The sequence below is a fragment of the Lepidochelys kempii genome, chromosome 9, assembly GCF_965140265.1.
Source record: "Lepidochelys kempii isolate rLepKem1 chromosome 9, rLepKem1.hap2, whole genome shotgun sequence".
NCBI lineage: Eukaryota > Metazoa > Chordata > Testudines > Cheloniidae > Lepidochelys > Lepidochelys kempii.
The window spans coordinates 5,338,655-5,363,544 of NC_133264.1; the positions used below are offsets into that span (position 1 = coordinate 5,338,655).

A 24,890-nucleotide genomic window follows, 5' to 3' on the forward strand; every position below is an offset into this window, starting at 1 on the left:
TCCCCCATCTACTCTCTCTCCACACACCCTAGACTATCAGGGCTGGAAGGGACCTCAGGAGGTCATCTAGTCCAACCTCCTGCTCAAAGCAGGACCAATCCCCAATTTTTGCCCCAGATCCCTAAATGGCCCCCTCAAGGATTGGACTCACAACCCTGAGTTTAGCAGGCCAAAGCTCAAACCACTGAGCTACCCCTCCCCCTAATACTTCAGGCACCTACAGAACCCGCTGCACAGTGGTGTTTGTAAGGGTACATTTTGGTTTGCAAATCTCGCTGAGGATGGAAAGCGTGACGCTGCTAGAATTGCTAAATAGTATCATATCTCACTACATTGCCTTTGAAGCACGTGGCACAATTATTACAATTATTACTGGAAAATACAGAGGAATCCTCCTAATTCAATCAAACCTTGAGGTTCCAATTGCCCCGTTCCTAGACCTGTCTCCCACAGATTTCACTGGAGTTCTGCTTGCACGGAGACTGAATAAAAACTAGAACTGGTTGGGGGGTTTTCCTCACAGACTGTTTTCCCCACCAGCTTTTGGACCAAAGAGAAATTGTCATCCAAATCTTGTTGAGGTTTCGTTGAAAAATTGAACCCCCCCCCCCGCCCCCACCCCCAACTGACAGTTTTGGCTGTCAAAAAATGGGGGGAGGGGCTGTTGTCAATTAAAATCCCTCCAAAGAAATAATCGATGAAAAAGTTGCACAAAAATGAAACTTCCCCCCCCCCCCCGAACATTTGGCGGTAAATACATATATTTTGGAACGAGCGCTAATAAACATTGATGGGGGAGCTGACTTGGGCCTGGTGAGGCAAGTTTCATTGGACCAGGAGCCAGCCACGCTGGTGCGGGCTGCATCCCACTGGGGAATTGAGCACAGTGAGGCCAAGGAGGACGCGTGAAATGAGAAAGCCCACTGAAGCAACAGAGGACAGTTACTCCGCTAAGGCAGGTTTCCCTTTAAGCGGGTTCCATTGCACTGCAGTGCCTATCGACCTTTAATAGAGATGGATCCCTGTGCAGCGCCCAGTCAGTGTGTATAACCCAAGCTGCCTTTCACGCTTGCTGAATTGCTACCGTGTAGCATTAACTATTTCTGGTGTTATTGGGCTGTGTTTCCTGCATGAACTTTCTCTGCTCGGCCACTGATTCTGCTTTCTCTCTCTCTGCTTTCCTCTTCCCCCCTTTCTCCTCTGCTTTCGGTGCAGCTGCAGAAACAACCGACCACAGGCCAGAGAGAGGAGCTGAGCTGGACCAAGCGACAGCATGAGCCTGGGTGCCATCAAGCCGCACCCCTTAGAGTGGCCAGTGTCTCTGAGACGTGTCAGGGAGTCATTAGGGCTCCAGCGGGGCATCCCCACCCCCGTCACCCTTCCTGATCTGTATGGGACACAATGGAATCCATCGCCGCTGTAGGTATGGTGCCGTGCTCTGTTAACCCTTCCTGCCCGGCACACGCTTAACTCCCACTGGGTCTCCGGACAGGGAAAGAAAAACAAAACTGAAACGAATTCAAACGCTCAGGCCCCCGCCGGAAAAACAAATAACCCTCTAGGCTGCTGAGAGACATAACACAGGCCAGGGAGCTCGCATCCTGGCGGTCTTCATGGACAGGGCCTCTCCTCCCACTCCATCCCAGCCCTGCGCCCCACCACAATGAAAGTCGTTCTGCACAGGTTGGCAGCCTCGTCTGTGCTTGTTTTGTTCAGTTGGTTTAATTTATCTGCTGCCTGGTCTCTCTGGGTAAATCTGGGGATCTGTTCCAGTGTAATGAATAAGAAACGTTCCTCCCTCTAGCTAAATAGCATGGGGCAAAAAAAGCCAGGCTAGGCCAGCATGTTCCAGTGCACTTCAACCCCCTACCCCCAGCTCTTTGGGACTAAAAGGTGCTTTCAAGATAAATCCACAAGGAAGCAATCTGTGATCACAAGTCTCTTTAAGCTGCTTTTGCCTGCCCAAAGCCCTGACACGACTGGATGCCTCATGGCCCCATGTTGAGGGCTCCATCTCCTTGCCACCCATCCCAGATCTAGCAGAGACCTCCAGGGCCAGAGAGCACCGGCTGGAAGGAATTGTGGCAAGGGCTGCTATCATGCTCTTGGGGACAGAAAGGGGAAAAAAAACAGAGCAAGCCAGGGAAAGGAGCAGAGTGGGGGAAGGGCTAGGTGGTCGTGACAGTGCATGGGCAGGGGAAGTGATGGGCTGCGGTGGGAATGAGTGGAGAGAGTGGATGAAGATGGGCTCTTGAGAGCTATGGGACCACATACACAGAGCCAGCCAAAGTCCATTGAAGTTGCTGGAAATCTTGGCACAGGCCCATAGAGAGCAGGGCTTAGGGAGGAGGAACGCCGGGCTCGGGCAGGAGCCAGACCTTGCATAAGGAGAGAGATCAGAGTGGGGGCTCCCAGGGCTGGACGCTGAAACAGTCTGAGAGTCAGCAGCACCCAAAAAGCAGCAGAGGGGAGGAGCTCGCAGCTGACGCAGAGAGGAGGAAAGAAAGAGAGGGGCCGGCGAGGAGAAGGCCAGGCCTGGCAGGGGGTGGGCAGCTGCAAATGGGGACTGGAGGCGTCGAGCACAGTGCAGCAGGGCCCTGAAATAAAACGTGGGCGAAGAGAAGGGCCGGCCTGAGGCAGAGAGGGGCCGGGCAGTGGAGAGAGGAGTGGGGCTAGCAGCCACGAGGGAGATACTGAGCGTGAGGCTGTGGAGGCAGAGAGGGAGGAGCTGACCCAGAACAGGAAGAGAGGATCTAGCAGCGTGGAGATGCTGGTACCCAGGACGAGCGAACGCTGGGGACCCAAGAGCAGGGAGTGGCTGCAGCACCAGGCCCAGCTGAGAGCGGGGGCCAGGGGCCAGTGTCAGAAAATGGGGCCTGAGGAGGGACCTCCGTCACCAGGGGACACAGTCCTGTGTCCCATCCAGACCCAGGCAAGGCACCGGAGAGTGGGGCTCCTCCTTCCAGTCCCAGCAGGGTGAATCACGTGGTAGCTTAAATGCAAGCGGACACGGGTTTGTGGTTCATTCTCTGAGCAGCTTGGACTGAATCCGTTCATAAAGCCCTGGAGGGCAGGGGACACGTGCCGGACGGCCCTGAGGTCTCCCAGAGCATGACATCATCTGCTCCTCAGCGTAGGCCTGCACTGCAGCTGGGAGGGCGCGCCCCAGCGCACGGAGACGGGCCACGCTAGCTCTGCTCCAGTTTGTGCGCTTAAAAAGAGCCGTGTAGCCGGGGGTAGCGCTGGCCATGCCTACGACTAGCTGCCTCAGTACAAACCCGCCCAGTGCACGAGCTCCAGCAGCCGGGGGTGCAGCCTGGTCTGGATGGAAGGAATTACAGGCAGAGATCAGCTACAGGTGGGCTGTTTGCAGTCAGTGGCTAACCCACATCCCCAAGCACTGTGTGTCTTCTCCCCAGCTCGGAGCATGGCCGGGAGAAAACAAGGATCTGGAGTGGGGGCGGGAGAAGTGAAAGGAGGGCAAACGGACGGAAGGACTCGCAGTCCGGGTCTGGGTGGGACAAGGTACCCACACAATGCAGGGTCACTGTGGCAGGCACTGACTGGCCCCCGTGCCTTCAATCTCAGCAAAGAGGCCAAAGTTTGGATGGGCCGTGGGAGTATAAACTTAAGGTGGTCCCTTCGGGGCAGGGTCCAAGGACACTGGTGGGGTAACAGGGGGAAGCCAGCCCTCTCGTTGCCCATGCTGGACCTGTCCAGTCTCCAGGGCTGTCTCTCTGGTGCCTGCCAGTACTAGACTTGATTTTTTCATCACCAACACCAGCTGCTGCTGTAAAGACTGTGTCCCACCCCGAAAGCACGGAGCAGGGGAAGGTATTGCTCGAACTATTTGTACGTTCCCTGGAAGGAGCTGGGTGACCATTAGAAAGATGCCGTTTGGCAGGATAAAGCATAACATTTTAACAGTGAGAGTAACTAACCCCTGGAACCATTTGCCAAGAGTCGTGGGGGGATTCTCCATCACTGGCCATTTTTAAATCACATCTGGGTGTTTTTTCTAAAAGCTCTGCTCTAGGAATTACGCTGGGGCAGTTCTCTGGCCTGTGTCAGACAGGAGGTTGGACTAGAGGGAAGATCACAACTGTCCCTTCTGCTTTGGAATCTGTGAATCTATGATAGGACAAGCGTCTGGTGCATCAGCGATGCTGGCGTGAGCGCAGTCCCTGGGAAGCAGTAGGAGCATGTTCACCCCAGTCTTCCCAGTGCACACTTTTCCTGACGGCACATCAATCCTTGCTGGTCCTCCTGTCCTCTCAAGAACATGCAGCTGGCAGAAGACACTCAAACATAAATTAGCACCGATGAACGCTGGCAAATTTTGGCTTGATCAGCAATTTTATCAGGCGACTCCTCCTGAAGTTTTGCAAATGTTTCCATCTCTCTGGTGTCATGGGCCATGCCATGGCCTTCCTGCCCTCTACTGTAGCTTCCCTTCATCTGCCCCACATGGGAGGACCAGCAGATCCATCTTCTCTTCCCTGCTGTGGGGACCAGCAGCAGTAGACCCCCATGGAAAGAAAGCTACAGAATTCATAACTACCTTTGCCCCAGGCCACATTCACTGTCCTGGTCAAATCTATCTGTGAGAGCCCCACATACCTGGACATACCTGCTGTGGCCCCATCCCCTTTGCTCTGTTCCCAGGACTCTGCATCTGCTAGGTTGCTGAAAGAATGTTAGGAACCATTAGGAAAGAGATCGATAATAGGACAGAAAATATCATAATGCTACTGTATAAACCCATGGAACATCCACACCTTAAATACTGCGTGCAGTTCTGGTCAACCCAATCTCAAAAGAGATATAGTAGAATTAGAAAAAGTACAGTGAAGGGAAACACAAATGATTAAGGGTATGGAACAGCTTCTGTATGAGGAGAGATTAAAGAGACTGGGACTGTTTAGCTAAGAAAAGAGACGACTAAGGGGATATGATAGAGGTCTATAAAAGCATGACTGGTGTGGAGAAATTGAATAAGGAAGTGTTACTTACCCCGTCACATAACTTAAGAACCAAGGGTCACCTAATGAAATTAACAAGCAGCAGGTTTAAAACAAGCATAAGGAAGTATCCTTCACACAATGTCCAGTCAGCCTGTGGAACTCATTGCCAGGGGATGTTGTGGCCAAAAGTATTAGTGGGTTCAAAAAAGAATTGATAAGCTCATGGAGGATAGGTCCATTAATGGCTATTAGTCAAGACAGTCAGGGATGGAACCTTATGCTCCGAGTGTCCCTAAAGCTCTGACTGCCAGAAGGTGGGATTGGACAGCCGGGGATGGCTCACTCAATAAATTGTTCTGTTCTGCTCATTTCCTCTGAAGCACCTGGCACTGGACACTGTCCGAAGACAGGATACTGGGCTAGATGGACCTTTGGTCTGACCAGCATGGTTGTTCTTAGGTTCCTGGGGGCTACACTGTGACATAAACCTCAGTAATATTTAAGGCCTGGAATCAGCATTACTGTGAAGCCTCAGAGAGCTCCCCAAAGGGGTAGTGCCAGGCGAGTAAAAAGTGGTCTTTGCATGACTGAGAATCAGGACCCTGGAGTTTAACTTCACTCCATACCGCCCCAACACCACCTCCCTGCAAAGACAGGCCTGAGGCAAACCCTCTCTGTACAAGTCACAAGGCGCGACATTTTCCATCCATAATCCAGTGCAAATTCTCTTCATAACACAGGCACCTTGGAAGGCCAGGAATCAGGTCAGGTCATCCTTATGAAGAGTAGAAACGGCCACTGGGTCACAGGTTGTACCGACGCTCTCAACCAGTGGCAGCAGGGGGTGGGAGCGGGCATTGTGAGGGGTGAGCAGAGGAGAAGTAGATCCTGCCTGTAGAGACTGCAGGTTTCAACGCCCTGAGAAGGCCACATCCTCAGCCCATTGCTGCCAGCACCACTACGCACCGCCCATCATTCACGAGGAAGGCCTGTGACCCGGTCCATCTCTGGCAGCTTAAAGACCTTGCTAACTGGAGGCCTTTTCCCCACAGCGGGCAGCATGAGACTGAAAGGCGGAGGACGATCATGATGATGGAGCAGAAGAAGCTGCCGCCACCTCTGGAAGACCATTGTCTCTCCATTCCTGACCCTCCCCTTTTGCTGTCCATCTCAAGAGACCACAGTCTCTCTCCAACTGCAAACCCACCCTCAACGATTCATAACCAAGTCTGCTTGGGTGCCACTCAACTCTTGTGCAGTGTTTTGAAGCAAAGGCTCAGAGATTGGTGCATCTGAGTGTGCACAGGCCTGGAAGTACCGGCAGTCGAAGGCAGAGGCCCTGGAAATGGCATGACAGCGTTACCGTCATGCCCAGTGCTAATAACTTGTGGAGGGCATTGATTGATACACGCTGGTAACTCCATAATGTTGTGCATACAGACACCTGAATGGCCAGGGCTGTCTGGGTTAGGGCTTTAGGGCTTTCCAGTCACAAAGAGCATAATCTGTAGTCTCAGCCCAGATGGCTTTGACATCCAGCAGTGCCCCAAGCAAAGGCAGAGCGGAGGAAGAAGGCAGAGTGTGTGTCTGTCTGGAGAGGGATGTTCGGACAATACCATCCTACCCCTCTTTGTCTGGTAATTCTTTTCCAAGAGGCTCATTGCTCACCTGTAACTCAGAGCCTCTACCGAAAATCAATCGTGTGGAAGACTGAGCCAGTGCTCATTTCTGCCTGGGCCCTCAGCTCCCCCAGGCAGGTACCCAAGGCTCACCAGATAAAAGAGCTCTGATCTTAATGACCTCACCACGGTTCTCGTAGCCAGTTTGGCAGTAGCCTGTGAAAGTTCTGATCTGTGCAGCTTAGTAACTACAGGCTGTTCTCTGTGTGTACAGGGCCTAGTGCAATAAGAACATAAGAACGGGCAGACTGGGTCAGACCAAAAGGTCCACCCAGCCCAGTATCCTGTCTACCGACAATGGCCAGTGCCAGGTGCCCCAGAGGGAGTGAACCTAACAGGTAATGATCAAGTGATCTCTCTCCTGCCATCCATCTCCACCCTCTGACAAACAGAGGCTAGGGACACCATTCCTTACTTATCCTGGCTAATAGCCATTAATGGACTTAACCTCCATGAATTTATCCAGTTCTCTTTTAAACCCTGTTATAGTCCTAGCCTTCCTAACCTCGTCAGGCAAGGAGTTCCACAGGTTGACTGTGCGCTGAGTGAAAAAGAACTTCCTTTTATTTGTTTTAAACCTGCTGCCCATTAATTTCATTTGGTGGCCCCAAGTTCTTATGAGAACAAGTAAATAACTTTTCCTTATTCACTTTCTCCACAGCACTCATGATTTTATATACCTCTACCCTATCCCCCCTTAGGCTCCTCTTTTCCAAGCTGAAAAGTCCTAGCCTCTTTAATCTCTCCTCATATGGGACCCGTTCCAAACCCCTAATCATTTTAGTTGCCCTTTTCTGAACCTTTTCTAATGCCAGTATATCTTTTTTGAGATGATGCGGCCCTGGTTCGTTCCCAGGTGATACCGTAATACACATAATAATAATTAACAACAACAGCATACGTTTCCCATGGGCTTTCTTATAACACCCCGGAGTTACTGCTTCTGGTCAGCAGGTCACCACAGACGTTGATTAGCCCCAGAGTCATGACAGCAACCTCCATTTCCAATCCAAATGTGTTGCCACTTTAAAACATGACAAAGCCCCAGCCAGGAAGCTGCAAGAAAATAAAACGGCAGGGGAGGAAGTTTTGAAGTGATGCAGGGTTTGTCCAGTTTTACCATGAAGATCCATTTTTCCCCATGACGTCAGTTGCGTGACTCAGCACTCCCGACGTCAAAAATGTAGCCCGTCGGCTGATTATTATTTATACAGTGCCAACAATGCGCTATGCAGCTCAGAGACAAATATGACGTCCTTGTCCGGAAGAACAGGCAGTCTTCTCAATTTGTAGAAGAATTTGCAGGGCTTGTCTTAACCTGCGTGTTAGCTCAAGGTATAACTTGAGTGTTGCCGCTACCCTGACTCCATCCACACACACAAATCTCTAGCTTAAGTTAAGTGGGGCTTTAAACCAGAGCTAGCTGACACATTTCAGGGGTGGTGGGAGCTCAAATCTTACTGCTGCTCCATCTAATGATGCAGTAGGCATGGGACTACAGCCGGTGTTAACACAACTCCTCAGCGGCTGACCCAATAGCGCTGTGTCGCTCCAGTGTTCTTTTGCAGCGTGGCCGCTCTCACTCACCCTAAGCTAGCTCATAACTTCAGCGTGGTAACCGGCGCTAATGGTTGCAATGGAGACAAAACCTAAGTCTCTGATCCTTCAAACACTTCCTAGCTGGTGTGGTGCTTGCTAGGGGAGTAGCTCTGTTGGTTTCCGGTAGCGTTTGCAGGGCTGAGCTCTAGACAAAGTGAGGGATGGGGAACAACAAAAGCCCACGTTTAAGCAAAAGCATCAATCCAAGCAGCCATGTGAGTCAATGGACAGAGCACTAGGCTGGGATCCAGGACACGTGGGTTCTCTTCCTGTCTCTGACCCGACTTACTGAATGACTTTGTACCAGGTGTTTCCTGCCTCTCTTCACCTCCCCCCGAGTCTGTCCGTCTTCTATTCAGATTGTAAGCTCATCGGGGCAGGCAGCGTCTCTCACCCTGTGCTTGTACAGTGCCAAGCACAATGCAGGCTAAGGTGGCAGTAGGTGCTGCTGAAATAATAAATAGCCCATTGAGAGGATCTGAATTCACAGCACACCCTGCTTACTGCACCAAGTTGCCAGAGAATCTTTAAAGATCAAGTGGCCTTTTTCACAGGCTGTCTGTCCTATGAAAAAGGCAGTTGTAGGGGTTAGTATGAGCAGGGCCTGCCCTTTGAATGCCTCACCCTTGTGTTTATATCATTAGTTTGCTCTTGTGCTGGCTGTTACGTTCCTGGGGCTGCATTGCGCCTTCTAGTGATTAATTTGCTGCCTGACAATTCTAGGTATTTGTCTACCAGCAACTGTGTAGCCGGATAAAGCTACTGACGTGTTTATCATGGGATCCCCCCTTGTCTGGGCCCGGCTGGTCATGATTACACCAATGCCTGCCTTTCCCAGGCTCTGATGGGAATGAACACTCACCAGGAAGCAAGGCAAAGTGTAATAACTGAGTGTCTAAAAGCTGGTCAAATCTTTTGAGAACCCAACCCCAGCCCAGGTTCCAGGTTCCCCATACAGTACTCAGTCCAGCAATGGCATGAACCCTTCGCACTCCATTCCCAGAGTTCCCGTGAAGCCATCAGAACCACTTTGACATGCGTATCTGACAGGATAGCTCCTACTCACCTGTGCAGTATTCATTCCCTAACCAATAATATCGAGGGATTTTATGGTAACAAATCCATAGCTGCCTAGTGATTTTGGTTACAATGCACACCACAATGGCTCAGACTTTCACAGCAACAGCAGGGCTAGAACTCACATTCTCCTCAACCCAAAGGCCAGGCCCTACCACTGGAGCCAAAAGAGAATCTCCCTTAGCTATTAGCAGTATAATGCCTATGACACACAGCTGAGCAATCCTGGTTCTGTTCAGTGCAACACAAGGCTGAACATACACACTGGCTGGTTCATTGCATCAGTGACCTGGACTGGATTTGGTAAGACAGAGTCATCTCTGCTCACAGACTGACTGGAGTTAGGGTTTATCACAGGAAACCATTGTCCTGCATAGGGATGGAGTAGGCAGACTCACAAAGGGAAGGGTTGGTTTGGGGCATAGTGCAAGGCATTGCGTGGTGAGGCTAAAGCGTGAAATCACGGCCTGTTGAAATCAATGCCAAAACTCCCGTTGACTTCGACAGGGCCAGGACTTCAATGGGGAAGGAAGGAGCGAGTCCAATGGGAAAGGGCTGAGAGGGCCCGCTGGAAGGAAAGAGAAAGACGAGGAACTAAAGACAGATATACTTCTCCTCGGTGCCTGAAGGGTTAAAACCATCTCACGCGCTAGCTCTGGGGGAACTGGCAGGCCAGCTGATATACAAACCCCTTTCAAACTCCCCCAGCCCTAGAGCCATACCCGACAGAGGCAGCGGACAGAGCCTGCTAAGGCGGGATATGTACATATGCTACTAAAAATCTCCTTTCCTCGTGGACTTTTAGTTGCGGACTGCAAAGTGCCGGTGGAGCTGGAACACGGGTCCGTCACCTTCGCCACAAGGAACAATCTCACCACGTACCGGTCAGGGGTCCGGTACTCCTGCCAGCGACCCTACTATCAGATGGCCCCAAATATCACCGGTGAGGCCATCCGCCGCTGGGGAAGGGGCTGTGGCCACGCAAGTCGGGGTGGGGCTCTGAACAGGGAGAGCGTGCGGCATGCCCATTGCTGGGCTAGTCGATGTGCAGTAGGCTAGTGTTAATAATAAGCATATATCTGCAAAGATTGTGCAAATAATAATCTAGTGGGTATCTAAGTATCTATTACATATATTGGGCATAAGCTTTCGTGAGTAAAAAACCCCACTTCATCAGATGCATGGAGTGAAAATTACAGATACAGGCATAAATATACTGACACGTGGAGAAGGGAGTTACCTCACAAGTGGGGAACCAGTGCTGACAAGGCCAATTCAGTCAGGGTGGATGTGGTCCCCTCCCAATAATTGATGAGGCGGTGTCAAGACCAAGAGAGGGAAAATTGCAGGGAAAACCTCCCTGGACATTCAACAACAGATTTAAAAGTAGCCATCCTCAACAAAAAAAACCTTCCAAAACAGACTTCAAAGAGAAACTGCAGAGCTACAATTCATTTGCAAACTTGACACCATTAATCTGGGCTTGAATAGGGACTGGGAGAGGCTGGCTCACTACAGAAGCAATTTTCCCTCTTTTGGTCTTGACACCTCCTCATCAATTATTCAGAGGGGACCACATCCACCCGGACGGAATTGGCCTTGTCAGCACTGGTTCTCCACTTGTGAGGCGACTCCCCTCTCTTCATGTGCCAGTATGTAGTTATGCCTGTATCTGTAATGTTCATTCCATGCATCTGAAGAAGTGGATTTTTTTTACCCACAAAAGCTTATGCCCAAATAAATCTGTTAGTCTTTAAGGTGCCAATGGACTCCTCGTTGTTTTTGTGGATACAGACTAACACGGCTGCCCCTCTGATATATTACGCAGATTGACTCTCTGCCATGGCAGGGTCGAACTGACCATGGTGCGCTGCGGAATCAGGGGCAGAAAGAGCAATTGAGATTTGATCTTGTTGCTAAAGGCAGAACAGGCAGTTAAAGTGCAGTTGTTCTCTGCAAAGTGCCCCCTTGTTATTCGGCAGCCCTGTCCCCTGGGTGTGGCTCCGTCAGAAATACAGCTTTACGCCTGTTCGCTCTTGTTAGCCCTGCAGGACTAGTGCAGTTCCAGGAGCTGGATTTTACGCGACACAAGTGTTCACTAAATTGCGATTGCACAGCCCAGTGGTGCCCTCAGTGGAAAACGGAGTCACACATCTGTATCCCAGAGCGGAGAGAGAAGGCAGCAGGGCTGCCAGGGTGTAGCAGAGGGAACATGAGGCTTGTCTGTGTGCAAAAGTTGCCCCAATTTCACTAAACCGGTGCAGAACCCTGGTGTATTTCAAATGCAGAGAGACTCCTACTGATTTAATGTCCGTCCACTGAGGCCAATCAGTATAAAGCACTGTGCTGCCAAACCCAGAGTGTGCATGTGAGAGGATCGCACCGATTGAACTAAATGGATTTCCAAACTGACGCAGTTAAATCAGGGCTGAAGCAGTGTGTGAACCAGCCCTCACTGGTGACTCAGGCCAGGCTGACCCCAGCCTGGCGCACGCATCTGTGGGGATGCTTGCCGGGGTAGCAGTTTGAAGAACTATGCTTTTCCTCACAACAGTGGATTGAAATGCTTTAGCCTAACTAAAGTTAGTGGGCTCAGTGTCAGGAGATCTGGGGGGAACGTAACGGCCTGTGATATGCAGGAGGGCCAGACTAGCTGCTCTCCTGGTCCTATGGATTTGATACAGGGCCTGATCTACAGAAGATCTGAGGAGCCAGTGCTCCAGATGAAGTCAATGGGAGCTGGGGGAGCCTAGCACCCCTCCAGGTCAGGCCCCTGGAATCACCTAGAGACAATAAAATTGTCACAGGGTCGGCTGCTTCCTGAGCTCCCCCTCATGGCCAGAGGTGGACCTGCGGCGTTCTGCCTCTGTTTCCTTTCTTCAGGGCCCTTTAAGAACTCCGCACACAAACGCATCTCTAGCTCAGCCAAACCCTTCCTTGAGCCTGGATTTCTTACATTAACAAAATAATTCCCCAAACAGAGTTCTCAAATCCCTGTGAAGGCTGTGCTCCCAGTCATCCCAGTGGGAGCTCCCAGGCCTTCCCTGCCTGGAGTCTGCTCACTCCCAGCAGCCACTCCCTGCCCTGGCAGGCCCCGGTCTCCCTCCAGCTTCACTCTGGCACCTCTTCCTACACAGCCCCACTCCTCAGCAGCTTCCAGCTCAGTGGTTTGAGCATTGGCCTGCTAAACCCAGGGTTGTGAGTTCAATCCTTGAGGGGGCCATTTAGGGATCTGGGGCAAAAATTGGGGATTGGTCCTGCTTTGAGCAGGGGGTTGGACTAGATGATCTCCTGAGGTCCCTTCCAACCCTGATATTCTATGATCCCTGCTTACATGTGCCTCCTGGGCTCCGAGGCCCCACAAGGGAGGGACCCAGAGCCCAGACTCCAGCCGGAGCCTGAACCTCTACACTGCAATCTGATAGCCCCACCGCCCCAGCCGGAGTCAGCTGCCGTGGGCTGGCCGCAGCTTCAGCCTTGGGTCTTTGATTGCAGTTTAGAAATAGCCTTACTGTACAGCGGACAGAGCTCTGCTTCCATCGACAGCCAGGTATCATCTCAGCTACTCTCCCCTCTCACGGGGAGCGGTCTGCAGCGACAACAGGTTTGTAGCAGATCGAGCACCTCCCCCCGCATGTCCCTCCCAGACCCCGGTGCCCCTTACCATGGGGTTCTGCCCGCAGCAGCTGGGTCTCCCTTTCCAAGGGAACCCCTTCCCCCTAGGCCCACCTTGCCTGAGTGGCTACTGCCAGTCATCATCTAGCCCCCTTTCTCTGGGACAGACTGCAGTCTGTACTGGCCACTCAGCATTGGTGAGGGGGTTGGACCAGCTGCCTCTGCCTCTCCCCAGGCTGCACCTCTGCAGCCCCAGTACCTCCTGAGGCCTTCAACAAGGCCTCAGCCTGGGGAGTTGCCAGGCTGGAGCTCCCCAGCTCCTCTTGCCTTTCCCTAGCTCTGCTCTGCTCCAGGTATCCTGCTCCAAGGCAGCCAAATTCCACCTTCAGGGCACCTCCGCAAGCCCAGCATAGACTATGGCCCCTAGAATATATTTATGGCAACACCCCATAGGCTGTCTGTCAACATGCGTGGCTAACCCACAGCCAACGGTACACGTACCGGCTGCATGTGCAAACCCTGCATTCGGATAAGCAACAGGCGCGTCTATGCTCCCAGTTAACGTTGTGCTCTCTTCCAGGCACGTACATCTGTGATGCTAAGGGGGTGTGGAAGAGCGAGGAGCTGGGGACCAAGCTGCCGTCTTGTCGACCAGGTACCTAGAGAGCTCTGGCATGGTGCACCACCAAACGAGCTGCCGTCTCGTAGCAGAGTTGCTTATGCCACGAGTCAGCCAATCCGGCATTCGCTCTCCAAGGGGTAACAGAGCATGATGCGATGGGTACACGTTGGGGAAGGTGGGGGTCTGTTCAGCACAGATCCGCTGACGTCACTCCATGGCTGGGGCAGCCCAATGCCTTCACTATGCAGGGGTGCCCCAGGCTGTGATCCACAGGTACGTCACCTTAGGAACACCTCAGCAGCGGGCAGGGACAGGGCGTATCCGCAGCGCTATACACAGGGGATGAGGGGTCTTGTGGCTATAAAGGGCAGAGCAATGAGCAACAGCCGTGTGTCACCGAGATGGGGCTGGATTCTGAACGCTCCAAAGTCCACAGGAGTTGAGCTCCAGCGGGCTGGTTCAGGGCCACCTCTAATGCCAGGTGGCCAAATCCTGCCCTGGAGGCCACTAGAGATGTCAGCGCAATTGCACTGGTGGAATTTGGCCCAGGATGTGCGGCACCTTAGAACCTGCCTCAAGCAGCCACCCAAGAGCCCAGCAAAAATCAGAAACCCAGCAGGGGCGGATCTTTAAATAACGGCCCAACAGCGTCCCCTCTGGGGGGTGCTATACTGTGCCCACTGAGATCTACTCCGACAGCACGCAGTGCTCCACAGACATTTACTGATTGGTCCCCACTAGGCCCCGGGTGAGAACTAGCCCCACTTTAGAGCTGGGGACACTGAGGCTGAGCGGGTAAGGGACCGGCCCCAGGGGGCAGGGAGAGGCATTGTCAGAGGAGGGAATTAGGCTCAGCGGCTCCTAGGTACCGTGCCTGTAGTCAGACCGCCTCAGACAGTGGCTTAGGTGGCTGATTGCCTCGTGCCAGTGGCTGTTAATGCAGGTTCTCTCTGTGTATGCGCATCCAGGCTGCAGTATTTTAGGAACAATTAGAGCCTAGAGTCTGAGCCAGAGAGAGAGGAAGCAAAACCTCCGCTGGCTCATGGGTGAGGAAAGGCCCGTATCTGTTCCTCTCCCACCTTCACTCCTTCTCCAGCTCACTGGCCAGCTTTGTCTTTGAAAAAGAGAGAACCCCGACTCCTGCCCTCCCTCTGATCTGCACACACTGCTCACTCGTCTCTGGCAAGCATACCGCTTGCTGCAGTTACACTCCAGCCCTGCCTTACATGCCCCCACTATGGTGCATGCTGCTATCTCCTGGGACCCCGCAGGCCAGCAATGATACCTCTCAGTGGACATGAAAAAGGGAAACGTTCCCCTCTGCTCACAGCAGATGCAGCACTGGGCAGAGCGGTCTGCCCTTTAGAAACACCCTCCCCGCCTTTCCCTCTCCTCACAATGCACCTAGATCTGACCTGGAGCTGGGCAAATCCCAGCACATGGTTTCTGGGAATATTTGCTGGGACTCGTTCAAGAATCCCACACACCTTCAGCAGTCTTATCCCAAGAGCCTTTGTGGGGTCGGGATGCGCTGGCAGGAGTGTTTGTGGACAGCGAATTTCAAGGCCAAGTTATTCACAGTTATTCACTGAAACTGACCATTGCAGCCACATACCCCTGTTCGAAGTGTTTGCAACCTCCCCTTGTCGGGGAGGGCTCGACATAATACCATGGGACTTTGCTGGCAAACCACACCTAACCAAGAGAGTCCAGGTGTAGTACGTTTCAACGACACACCATACCCGGTCAATCCAGAGAGAGCCCAAGCTGCAAAGCGAGGTTTGGCATCTGGATTTGGAACCCACCATTGCCTGGGATGTTTGGATCCCTCAGATCCTGGAACGCAGCCAGATGGTGGTGACTTCACTTTGCCCGCTACCAGCTGAGCCAGGGTCCGACCTGTGACCTAGAGGTGAAAATGGAGCCTGGTGTCCTATTGCCATTCCTCTCCCTGAGCTATGCTCCACAGTCTCCTGGCGAAACAAACACAGCCGTGTTAATTTCAGCCCCATTCATAAAACTTATTTTCTTTTTACATTGTTAAATGGAAAAGGATAAAATTAGCCAGAACGTGTGCACCCCCCTACCCCCCGAATGTTCAAGGGTTTCAGGGCCAATGGAGAGTGAAGAGGATTGATTACTGTGTGTGTGTGTGTGTTTTAAGTACAATTATGGACCCCAATCCTGCACTTGGATCTGCATGAACAGATCTCTGGAGGGGTGCATGGATTTGATTGCAGGGTTGGGGCCAAGCCAGAGAATAAATGATATTGTGGCTCCATATTTATTCTCTCTTAACCACGCCCGAGGACACGGGAATTGCCAGCCCTGTGGCCCATCTAGTCCAGTAAACTGTTTCTACCAGTGGCCATACCAGATGCTCCAAAGGATGGTGTGAGAACCCCCTAAGCTGTGACTATGGCAACCTCCTCTTTTCTGGCTGCTCCTTGCCCCCCTCCATTGTGCTCCGGCTCCAGATAACACGACTGGGAGCCTATGGTAACAAACATTTGGACTGGAGTCCTTGGTGCTTCTGTTGGGCTAGGGAATCAATACAGGCAGCCTTTGTGCGCCGCTTCCAGTGTTCCAGCTTCTGATCCCCGAGGGCAGCCAGCAGCGCACAGAGACTCGGGGGTAATGAAGCATGACAGCGGGGAGAAAGCTGTCCAAATATCTGCGGCAGTTCAGCTGTGGTTAGATTCCTCTCCCCCTTTGGCTCAAGCCAGTTGCCCACCACAACTAAACCCCATTCTCAGCCCCTGCTCTGCACCCCCTAACTGCCGATAGCAAGAGCACGTCCAGGGCTTTCCGTGTCTCTTACGTATTTTTATTAGAATCAATATTTGGCTAGAAGAGCTTCCTCTAAACGCATCCCATCGCCTTAGGAGGAAAGGCAGCTTCCCGGCAGCCTGACAGCTGGGATACAGGAAACGTTTGGCTAGGTGCGTTTTATATTCCTGACAGTATTTGACATGGCAGGGAACCTAAACACACACAAGTAAATGTACACACGCGTGCACATGCTCGTACCATGCATACACACACGCGTGCGTATACACGTACCCACACAAACACATGCACGTACACTTACACACACACACGTACACGCGTGCATATACACGTACCCGCACAAACACATGCATGGACAGATGTAGCTGTAGATACACACCTACACGTACATATTTCCGGGAGGTTTCATCTTTTCAAGTCAAGCTTTCCCCAGTGCTAGATTTCAGACACAACCGTGTCACGCTGGTGTAACAAAATCGGCAGCACAGAGGAATGAAGCTGTTCCCGTCCCTGCTCCGTATTATGGGGCTCAGCGTTATTGTGCTTCCTTAATTGCTGGGGCCCTCTCCCAAAGAGGCAGAGCAGTCTACTGGATTGAGCATGTGGCTGTGAGCCGTGAATCAACCTAATCATCTACTTATGTGGCCCCCCTCACTGAAGTCTGTGAGTGTCTGAATCTGTCACTGGCTTGCTCTGTGACCCACTTTCCCAGGCACCAGACAGAACCGCAGCGATCTGTCCTGTTGCTTTCCTTTATCTTCTCCACTCAGCCCCACTCCACGCCAGCCTCCCTCGAAATGCCTGGCTAGAAATCGAATTGCCAACTGTCTTCCTCTAGCGGGCATCTTTCCTTCCCAAACTGCGTGAAATAAACAGTTAAGGAGATAATTCACAGGCCTGTGAGTAGCCTATTAGGGCTCTTGGCAGACTGATTTGGGGCCTATTGACTACAGTGGGCTATGGATCAAGCTCTTAAAGCCAAGACTGTGCCGCTTGGCAGCCAAACCGATTTGCTTGCATGAGCCTGGCAAAGGGGAAGGTTGTTTGGTAGCCAAAAAAGTGGTGGGGGCTGGAGAGGAATAACTGCCAGAGGAGTCATTAAGGGAAGACAGCTGTGCTAGATGCATCAGAACACTGTGTACCTTCCAGACACCGTGCTCTGGAGAGAGCCGACCTAGCAGCCGGGTTTTCTTAAAGGACCCTTGTATCGAACAGACCTCGGGACAAGGAGCTGAGCCAGCGGTGAGAACATTTCCACCCGAAGTGGGTGCACTAAGAGAGAGCTAGAGTTCAGCTACGCTCCTGCAAGTCTACGGCTCCACCGGCTTCCCGGAGAGCAGGAAGTGGCTGGATGGAGTCGAAATTGCACAAGAACGTCAGGCTTCCGCAGAATCAGACATGTGATGCTGGAAGGGACCTCGAGAGGTCGGCTAGTCCAGAGACAGGACCGTGTAAACCTTCACCAACCCCAGCAGGTGTTGGTCCCACCTGTTCTTAAAATCCTCCGCTGACGGGGATTCCACAACCTCCCTTGGAAGCCTGTTCCAGAGCTTCACTGCCCTTAGAGTTAGAAAGCTTTTCCTAATATCTCACCTACATCTCCTTTGCTGCAGATTAAGCCCAGTACTTCTGGTCTTGCCTTCAGTGGCCAGGGAGAACCATTGATCCCATCCTCTTCAGACCAGCCCTTCGCTTATTTGGAGACTGTGATCAGGTCCCGCCTCAGTCTTTTCTCAACACTAAACATGCCCCATTTTTTTAACCTTCCCTCACAGGTCAGGGTTTCTAAACCCTTTCTCATATTTGTTGCTCTCCTCTGGACTCTCTCCAATTTGTCCACATCTTTTCTAAAGGGTGGCGCCCAGAACTGGACGCAGTCCTGCAATGGAGGCCTCACCAGTGCCGCATAGAGCGGGACAAATTACACTCCTGTTAATACCCCCCAGAATGACCTTAGCCCTTTTCGCGATTGCATCCCATTGGAGACTCCGTCCGTGTGTGATCCACTATAGTACCCCATATCCTTTTCCATAGTGCTACCACCTAGCCAGTTATTCCCTGTTTTGTAGTTGCGCCTTTGAGTTTTCCTTTCTAAGTGTAGCACTCTGCTTTACTGGATTTCATTTGGCTGGTTTTGGACCAATTCTCCAATTTGTCACGGTCATTTTAAAGTCTGATCCTGGCCTCCAAAGTGCTTGCAACCCCTCCCAAGCTTGGTGTCATCTGCAGATTTTAAAGTCACTCTCCATTCCACTATCCAAGTCACTAATGAAAATATTGACCAATGCCAATTGACCAGACCCAGGACTGACCCCTGCAGGACTCCACTAGGTATGTCCTCCCAGTCTGAGGGTGAACCATTGGGCATGGTCTTTCAGCCACTTGGACATCCATCTAGACCACATCGCCCTAGTTTGCCTATGAGAATGTCATCTGGGACTGTGTCAAAAGCCTTACTATAGTTTCACTTAAGTCAAGATATATCATATCTATTATTTCCCCCCATCCATCCACTAGATCAGCAAACCTTGGGCCTCTTGTTGTTAATATTTATTATTTCCCTCTTATTTTGCTGGATCAGGTCTTTATTTAGCATCAGTTTGCACCTGTCTTGTTAATAGCATCGATTAAAGCATTGGTTTTGAATGGCCATTTAAATTGCGACCCAGTTTGTCACTGAAACACAAGGGTCGGCCCTGCAGATCTAGAACACGTAAGACATGTAACCCGGGCCTGGTATTTTGGGGCCTTAGCGTAAGTGGGATGACACCCACCTACATGGACCACTGATAAAGACTTGAGGCCTGATGCTGTTCTCAGTGACACAGGAGCAAGGCCTGATTCAAGTCAACGGACTCCTTGCACACTTAAGGTTACACACAGGCTTAGCTGGATCAGAGCCTAACTTCTTCAAAATCAGCTGAGTTACATCAGTGCAGAACTGGTGCCAGAGAGATAGGGCTCAGCTCCCGGTTTCTGAGGTGCTTCCAGCATCAGCCCAGTAATATACAAAGTGCATTAGGAAACCTAATGCTTTTCCTTTGAGAGCTGCAAGAAAAGCAGTGATGTCTCTTGCGGGGAGAGAAGATGGCCACAGGTCTATGATGGGGGCAGAAGAAAGGATACTGGGTATAAGGGAGTCCATCCCATTAACTGAACCATGGGTCTTGGGATCAATTCAGCTTCATCTACACAGGCATTGAATTCCAGCTCGACTTGCACAGCACGCTGATGGAAAAATCAGGGGTGGGGTCAAGTTCCATGGATCCCTCCATCCCAGCTCCTGGGTGGGGTGGGGATGGTGCAACTTGTTTTTGTTCTGTTTCGTTGCCAGCCTAGGCTAGAACCGAAGATCTTCCAATTCTGGGTGAGGTGCACTGGCAGTGGGACCCTTACAGCCTTGCTTCAGTGTGTGTGTTGGGGCGGGGGGGACGGAGAGAGTTCAAACTCTCCCCCCCCCCCCTTCCCCTTCCCCATGAAGGTATTCTGGGCTTCAAAAGATGCAATGATGGATGGTGCTAGGCAGCATGCATCATTGCTGGTAGATTATGCCATGGGCCTATCTTTTCCGCCTAAGTAATGCTGATAATATGGCACATTGTAGGAAGGATGTGCTGTAGAAAGGCAATGTGTGATCAGAAATCCAAGAGGAAACACATGCATTGGTAATTCATTTAATTAAATACATCAATGACACAGGACCGAGGTCACCAAGGGAAAGCAGGATGACCTAGAGGAAGGACATAGGCAGAAGACCTGGTTCTAATTCTGGCTCTGCCACCAATTCACTGTCTAAATAGTGAAGACAGAAAAATAGGGGAAGGTGAAACTGAGGCACAAAGCGACTTGCCCAGGAGATCAATGGTAGAGGTAGGACTAGAACCCAGGTCTCCTGAGCCACATTCCAGTGCCCTGTCTACTGGACTGCTCAGACCTAGTGATGGAAGTAATCTGGCCCTAACTCCAAAGCCCATTGAAATCAATGGGCAGACCCAGCGTCTTCAGCAGACTCTGGGGCAGCCCATATAGGCCCTGACTGACATTAACAGGAGCATAATAAGGCTAAGCAATTATGGTTATCACCACCACCCCTGCCACAACACTAGAGTAATGGACCATGGTACTCCATTACGGGGTCCCTCCCAGCCCAAGCAATTCCACCAAGCTATGGAGCGAGTGACTATCTTTAGGGACTCAAAGAAGGTAGAAAAATGTATGTACCCATTTTCCAGACATAACAGAGAAGGCCCATTCAGGACATGGAATTGGGGTGCCCATGTCATTTAAAGATCAGCCTGCTCCATGCCCTGGTGTATATATTGTAGGAACCAAACCTGCAGAGGCAGACGGGGTTGGGTCTTTTCCAGCACAGATGTCCACGAGAACAAGGATTGGCCCCTGGGGACAGAAATAAGAGTATTTGGTTCTTAAGAGACCAATCCAAACTGGCATAATCTACTGGAGAATCGCCTTTCTGCTGTTTCCTGTGGAAGTGCTTGCCCCGTTAGATTAACTGTCCTGTCCTTTCTCTCACCAGTGTGTGGCCAGCCAGTTCGCCCTCTCCCCGGGATAATCAAGCGCATCATTGGAGGGCGGAACGCAGAGCCCGGCTTCTTCCCCTGGCAGGCCCTGATCGTAGTGGAGGACACGTCCAGGGTCCCCAACGACAAGTGGTTTGGCAGCGGGGCCCTCCTCTCTGACTCCTGGGTGCTAACGGCGGCTCACGTCCTCCGCTCCCAGCGCCGGGACAACACCATCATCCCAGTGTCCAAGGAACACGTCACAGTCTACCTGGGCCTACATGACGTGAGGAACAAGAAGGATGCCATCAACCGGACGGTGGAGGAGATCATCCTGCACGGGGGATTTGACATCCAGAACTACAACCATGACATCGCCCTGGTCAAGCTGAAGGAGAAGGTGACCATGGATGCCTACGTAATGCCAGTCTGCCTGCCCCAGTTTGAGCACGAGCTGGAAGGGCCTCACCCCAACACCTTGGGCCTGGTGGCTGGCTGGGGCATCTCCAACCCCAACATCACCGTGGACGAGATCATCAGCTCGGGGATGAGGACGCTGTCCGACATCCTGCAGTACGTCAAGCTGCCGGTGGTACTGCATGCCGAGTGCAAGACCAGCTACGAGTCCCGCTCGGGCAACTACAGCGTGACCGAGAATATGTTCTGTGCTGGCTATTATGAAGGGGGGAAGGACACCTGCCTGGGAGACAGCGGAGGAGCCTTCGTCATTCAGGACCCCAGGACCCAGAGGTGGGTGGCCCAAGGCCTGGTCTCGTGGGGTGGGCCAGAAGAGTGCGGAAGCAAGCAAGTGTACGGGGTGTACACCAAAGTGTCTAACTACGTGGACTGGGTGGGGGAGAAGATGGGATCCTCACACAGGTGGACATTCCTGGATCCTGAGCTGAAGAGATGAGCTCGCCCCAGCCAGCAGGCACGACTCTGGTCTTCTGCAACACTCAGTCCCCTACAGCCTTATTTCACGAGGTTTGCTTGGCATCACGTTCCTTCATGTGCGGTCGTAGGAAACGTCCGCTCAGCGGCTCATGGGATGTGAGCTGGTGGACCTCAGCCAGGTTCCTTAGCGGGACAGGCATCCATGTCACCCAGAAGATACCTCCGCGGCTACCTGGCCCCTGTGCCGGCATCTGCGCAGAGGGGCCAAGGACTGGGTGGGGCTGTGGAGACTGACCTGCACCCTCACGCTTGCTGAGGGATGGTTCCTTCAGGTCAGGGTTGACGTACCCTCACGGGGGAAGCCGTGCCCTGCCGCTGCCTGACCCGCACCCCGCACTGTGCAGAGAGGCCATCAGCACCCAGGGCTGTCAAGCCAGCACATTCCACCAGCACTACACCCACTTCTGAAATTCCCCCGGGGCGGGGAGAGGCAGGAAAGCCCAGCTGAAGTGACACAGGGCCCACAAAGCCCCTCACCCTGACTCCAGACAAAGAGCTCACCTCCGTGATAGCGATAACAGGGGAGGGGAGGGGGTTCTTGCTGATCTCTTTATCCTGCTTTATCTTCAAACCAAGCTCCCTTCAGCACCAGGCGGTCAGTGGTGTCCTAACATCAGTCCAGAATAAAGGCCATGGTTCCACCAGGGCTTCTGGCTAGGTCAAGGCACCAGAATCTGCCCTTAACTGACATGCATTTGGGGGCGGGGGTCACTGACCAGAATTCAGAGTGAAACAAGATATCCCAGCTCTGTCCTCTGAGGCCAGATCCTGATATCGTTTACACTAGTGTAGATCCAGAGTCACTCCACTGACTTCAGCAACCCCCTGGATTGATGTTCACCATCAGCTCCAAATCGAGCCCACCCGGTGCATGCTTTCCCTGCTGTTTCCGCCTCCATCTTCTCTGCGCTGAGATGCCACAGCTGCTAAACTCGGAGCTGGCTTTTCAGTGTGGATGCACAGGAGCAAAGGGTGTGAAATCCATCCTGCTCCCTTCCATTGGTGCCCTAGGCTGGGGTCTGGGTGGAGGTTTCCTTGCTCCCTTTCCTAGGATAGCATCAGTTCTTTAGCGATGATGAGGCTATGCCCACTACACCTGTGGCATGAGAAGCCTATAAGCACAGCAAACAGAGGTTCAGTGATTGAGAGACCTCTGCACTGCACTACACCCAGGCTTTTCCGTCTTCCCCCTACAAAGCGCAGACTGCCAAGCAATGGCCTGAGCTTCATCCCAGATGGGGAGAGTCTGGGTGCATTTCATGGCACTTACTACGCATGACCCTTTCCCTGTTCTAGAGTCCAGTGGGCCCCACTGTCCGCGCTGAGCGTGTGATGCTGTGACTTGCAGCGTGTGCGTTGGAGCTTAACACTATCAATGCCTGGTGAGAGGACGAATCCCTCTTGCTAGCAAACCCAGCTTGTTCTGAGAGCGAGATGGGCAGAGTATAAAGCAGAATAAAGCCAGGCAAAGGAGTTTCCACGCTAGACGCACGCGCACTGCAAGAGTCTTCCCTCTCTTCCAGGGCTGTGTGGCTTGGCAGGCATTTGCAATCCTTTCCTTGCACTTCATTTCCAGTGGGGTATGCCCCATGTGAGTTCTGCGTTGAGTTGGAGGGTTCCCAAAGCCAAATCTCCCATGTTTCCCTTGGTTGCACATTGAAGCCACATAAAACTCCTGAGTTTTGATACCTTCAGCATGACTCCAAAAACTGACTCAGATTTGGGCAGAAGTCAACCCCAGGTTCACTGGAGACTTGTTTCTGGGTGTGGTGCATGTCACAGCTACTGGGCAAATGGCACTGCTGACCCCTCCTGGTCTCCGAGTGCCTCCCCCATCCTGAGCCTCAAGCCTCGAGTCGTCAGCTGGCGTAGGGTGGAATCACACGATTCTCCCTCTCTCAAACTGGGTCGGGACTACAGTCCCATTACGTTCAGCTCCTGCAATGGAGCGTGACGGTGGTACCCAGTGACCAGATGCCTCCTTAAAGCAAAGTGTTTATTTACAGCAAAAGCATTTCAGCGAAAGCGGCTCTTACAAACCAAAAAAACCACACTCTGTGCATGTCTAGCTCTCCAGGTGTTTAAACTCTCTCCTCTGTGTACTTGTGAGCCCCCACGTACACTCACATAGCGATGCCGGTTAGTAAAACACGGAAGGGTAGCTGCTCTCTGATGGATACCTGCATATAGCTTCTGTTGGGCCGAACCTTACTATTCTGGCTTGTTTTTACTCAGACCTGGGGAGTTTTACCTGGGTATGGGGTGAGCAAACACTGAACTAGACCCTCAGGCTTTGACCCACAATCATTTAAGCAATGCAGATAGCAGCAAGAGGAGCGAGATCCTCCGGAGACCAAAGGAACATGTCTGTGGTACACACATGCTACGGCCTGTAATCCCGACTACGCCACGTAGTTAGAAGATATTATATTTTTTGTACTCTATTCTGTCAGCTGTCGAACGCTGCGTATGGACTGTCTGTATCATTCTTACCGGGAAGGAAATAAAGCCCTGGTATGAACAAAGCACGTGTCCTGGCAATCCACTGTTCGAACCAGGAGACTGCCGCCTGAGTGAAGTTCATGGGCCTGCAACCTGCATTCACCCTGCAGTGTTGTGCTCCTCCCACTTCCACAACCTCAGGGCTTCTTCTTGATGTGCATCCCCTCCCAATGCACTTGAGCCACGAGCTCTCTCCTCTTCTTAATCCAATCACAAAAATAATGCGCCAAAGCACGGGGAATAATGGGAAGGGTGAGTCTTACCAACGTCCAACCCCTGGGGCCACGGGCAACTAGCCATATGTGGATACACCTATTTGATCCCAGCAGACAATCCCTGCTCCCAAAGAGAAGCGAAACATCACTCCTGGGTCCTGCCAGCGTGCCCCTGGGTGGGGAATTCCTTCCTGACCCATGATCAGTTTAGCCCTGTGTGCATCAGTGGGATTCAACCTACCAATGACCAAGTGTCCTCTCCTTGCTGAGGACTGCAAAACAGGGAACGCGCTCCTCTGCATCGAGACCATCTTTGAGGTGTCTTCGGGCAGAGAGGAAGGAGCAGAGGAATG

At 52.1% G+C, this 24,890-nt stretch overlaps 1 protein-coding gene across 4 annotated transcripts in view; it reads left to right on the forward strand.

Moving 5' to 3' along the window:
• The window catches only part of MASP1 (MBL associated serine protease 1), a 73,255-nt gene that overhangs the window by 31,995 nt on the left and 16,370 nt on the right, over positions 1-24,890 (forward strand). Inside the window, exons 9-11 of one of the 4 annotated variants that reach the window (XM_073359065.1) lie at positions 10,125-10,262; positions 13,515-13,589; positions 20,884-21,616. In XM_073359065.1, the coding sequence (XP_073215166.1) occupies positions 10,125-10,262; positions 13,515-13,589; positions 20,884-21,616 (946 nt within the window). Of the gene's footprint in view, positions 1-1,215; positions 1,688-10,124; positions 10,263-13,514; positions 13,590-20,883; positions 24,574-24,890 lie in introns of those variants that run through there. The other 3 variants (XM_073359064.1, XM_073359067.1, XM_073359066.1) reach the window with 3 other exon arrangements.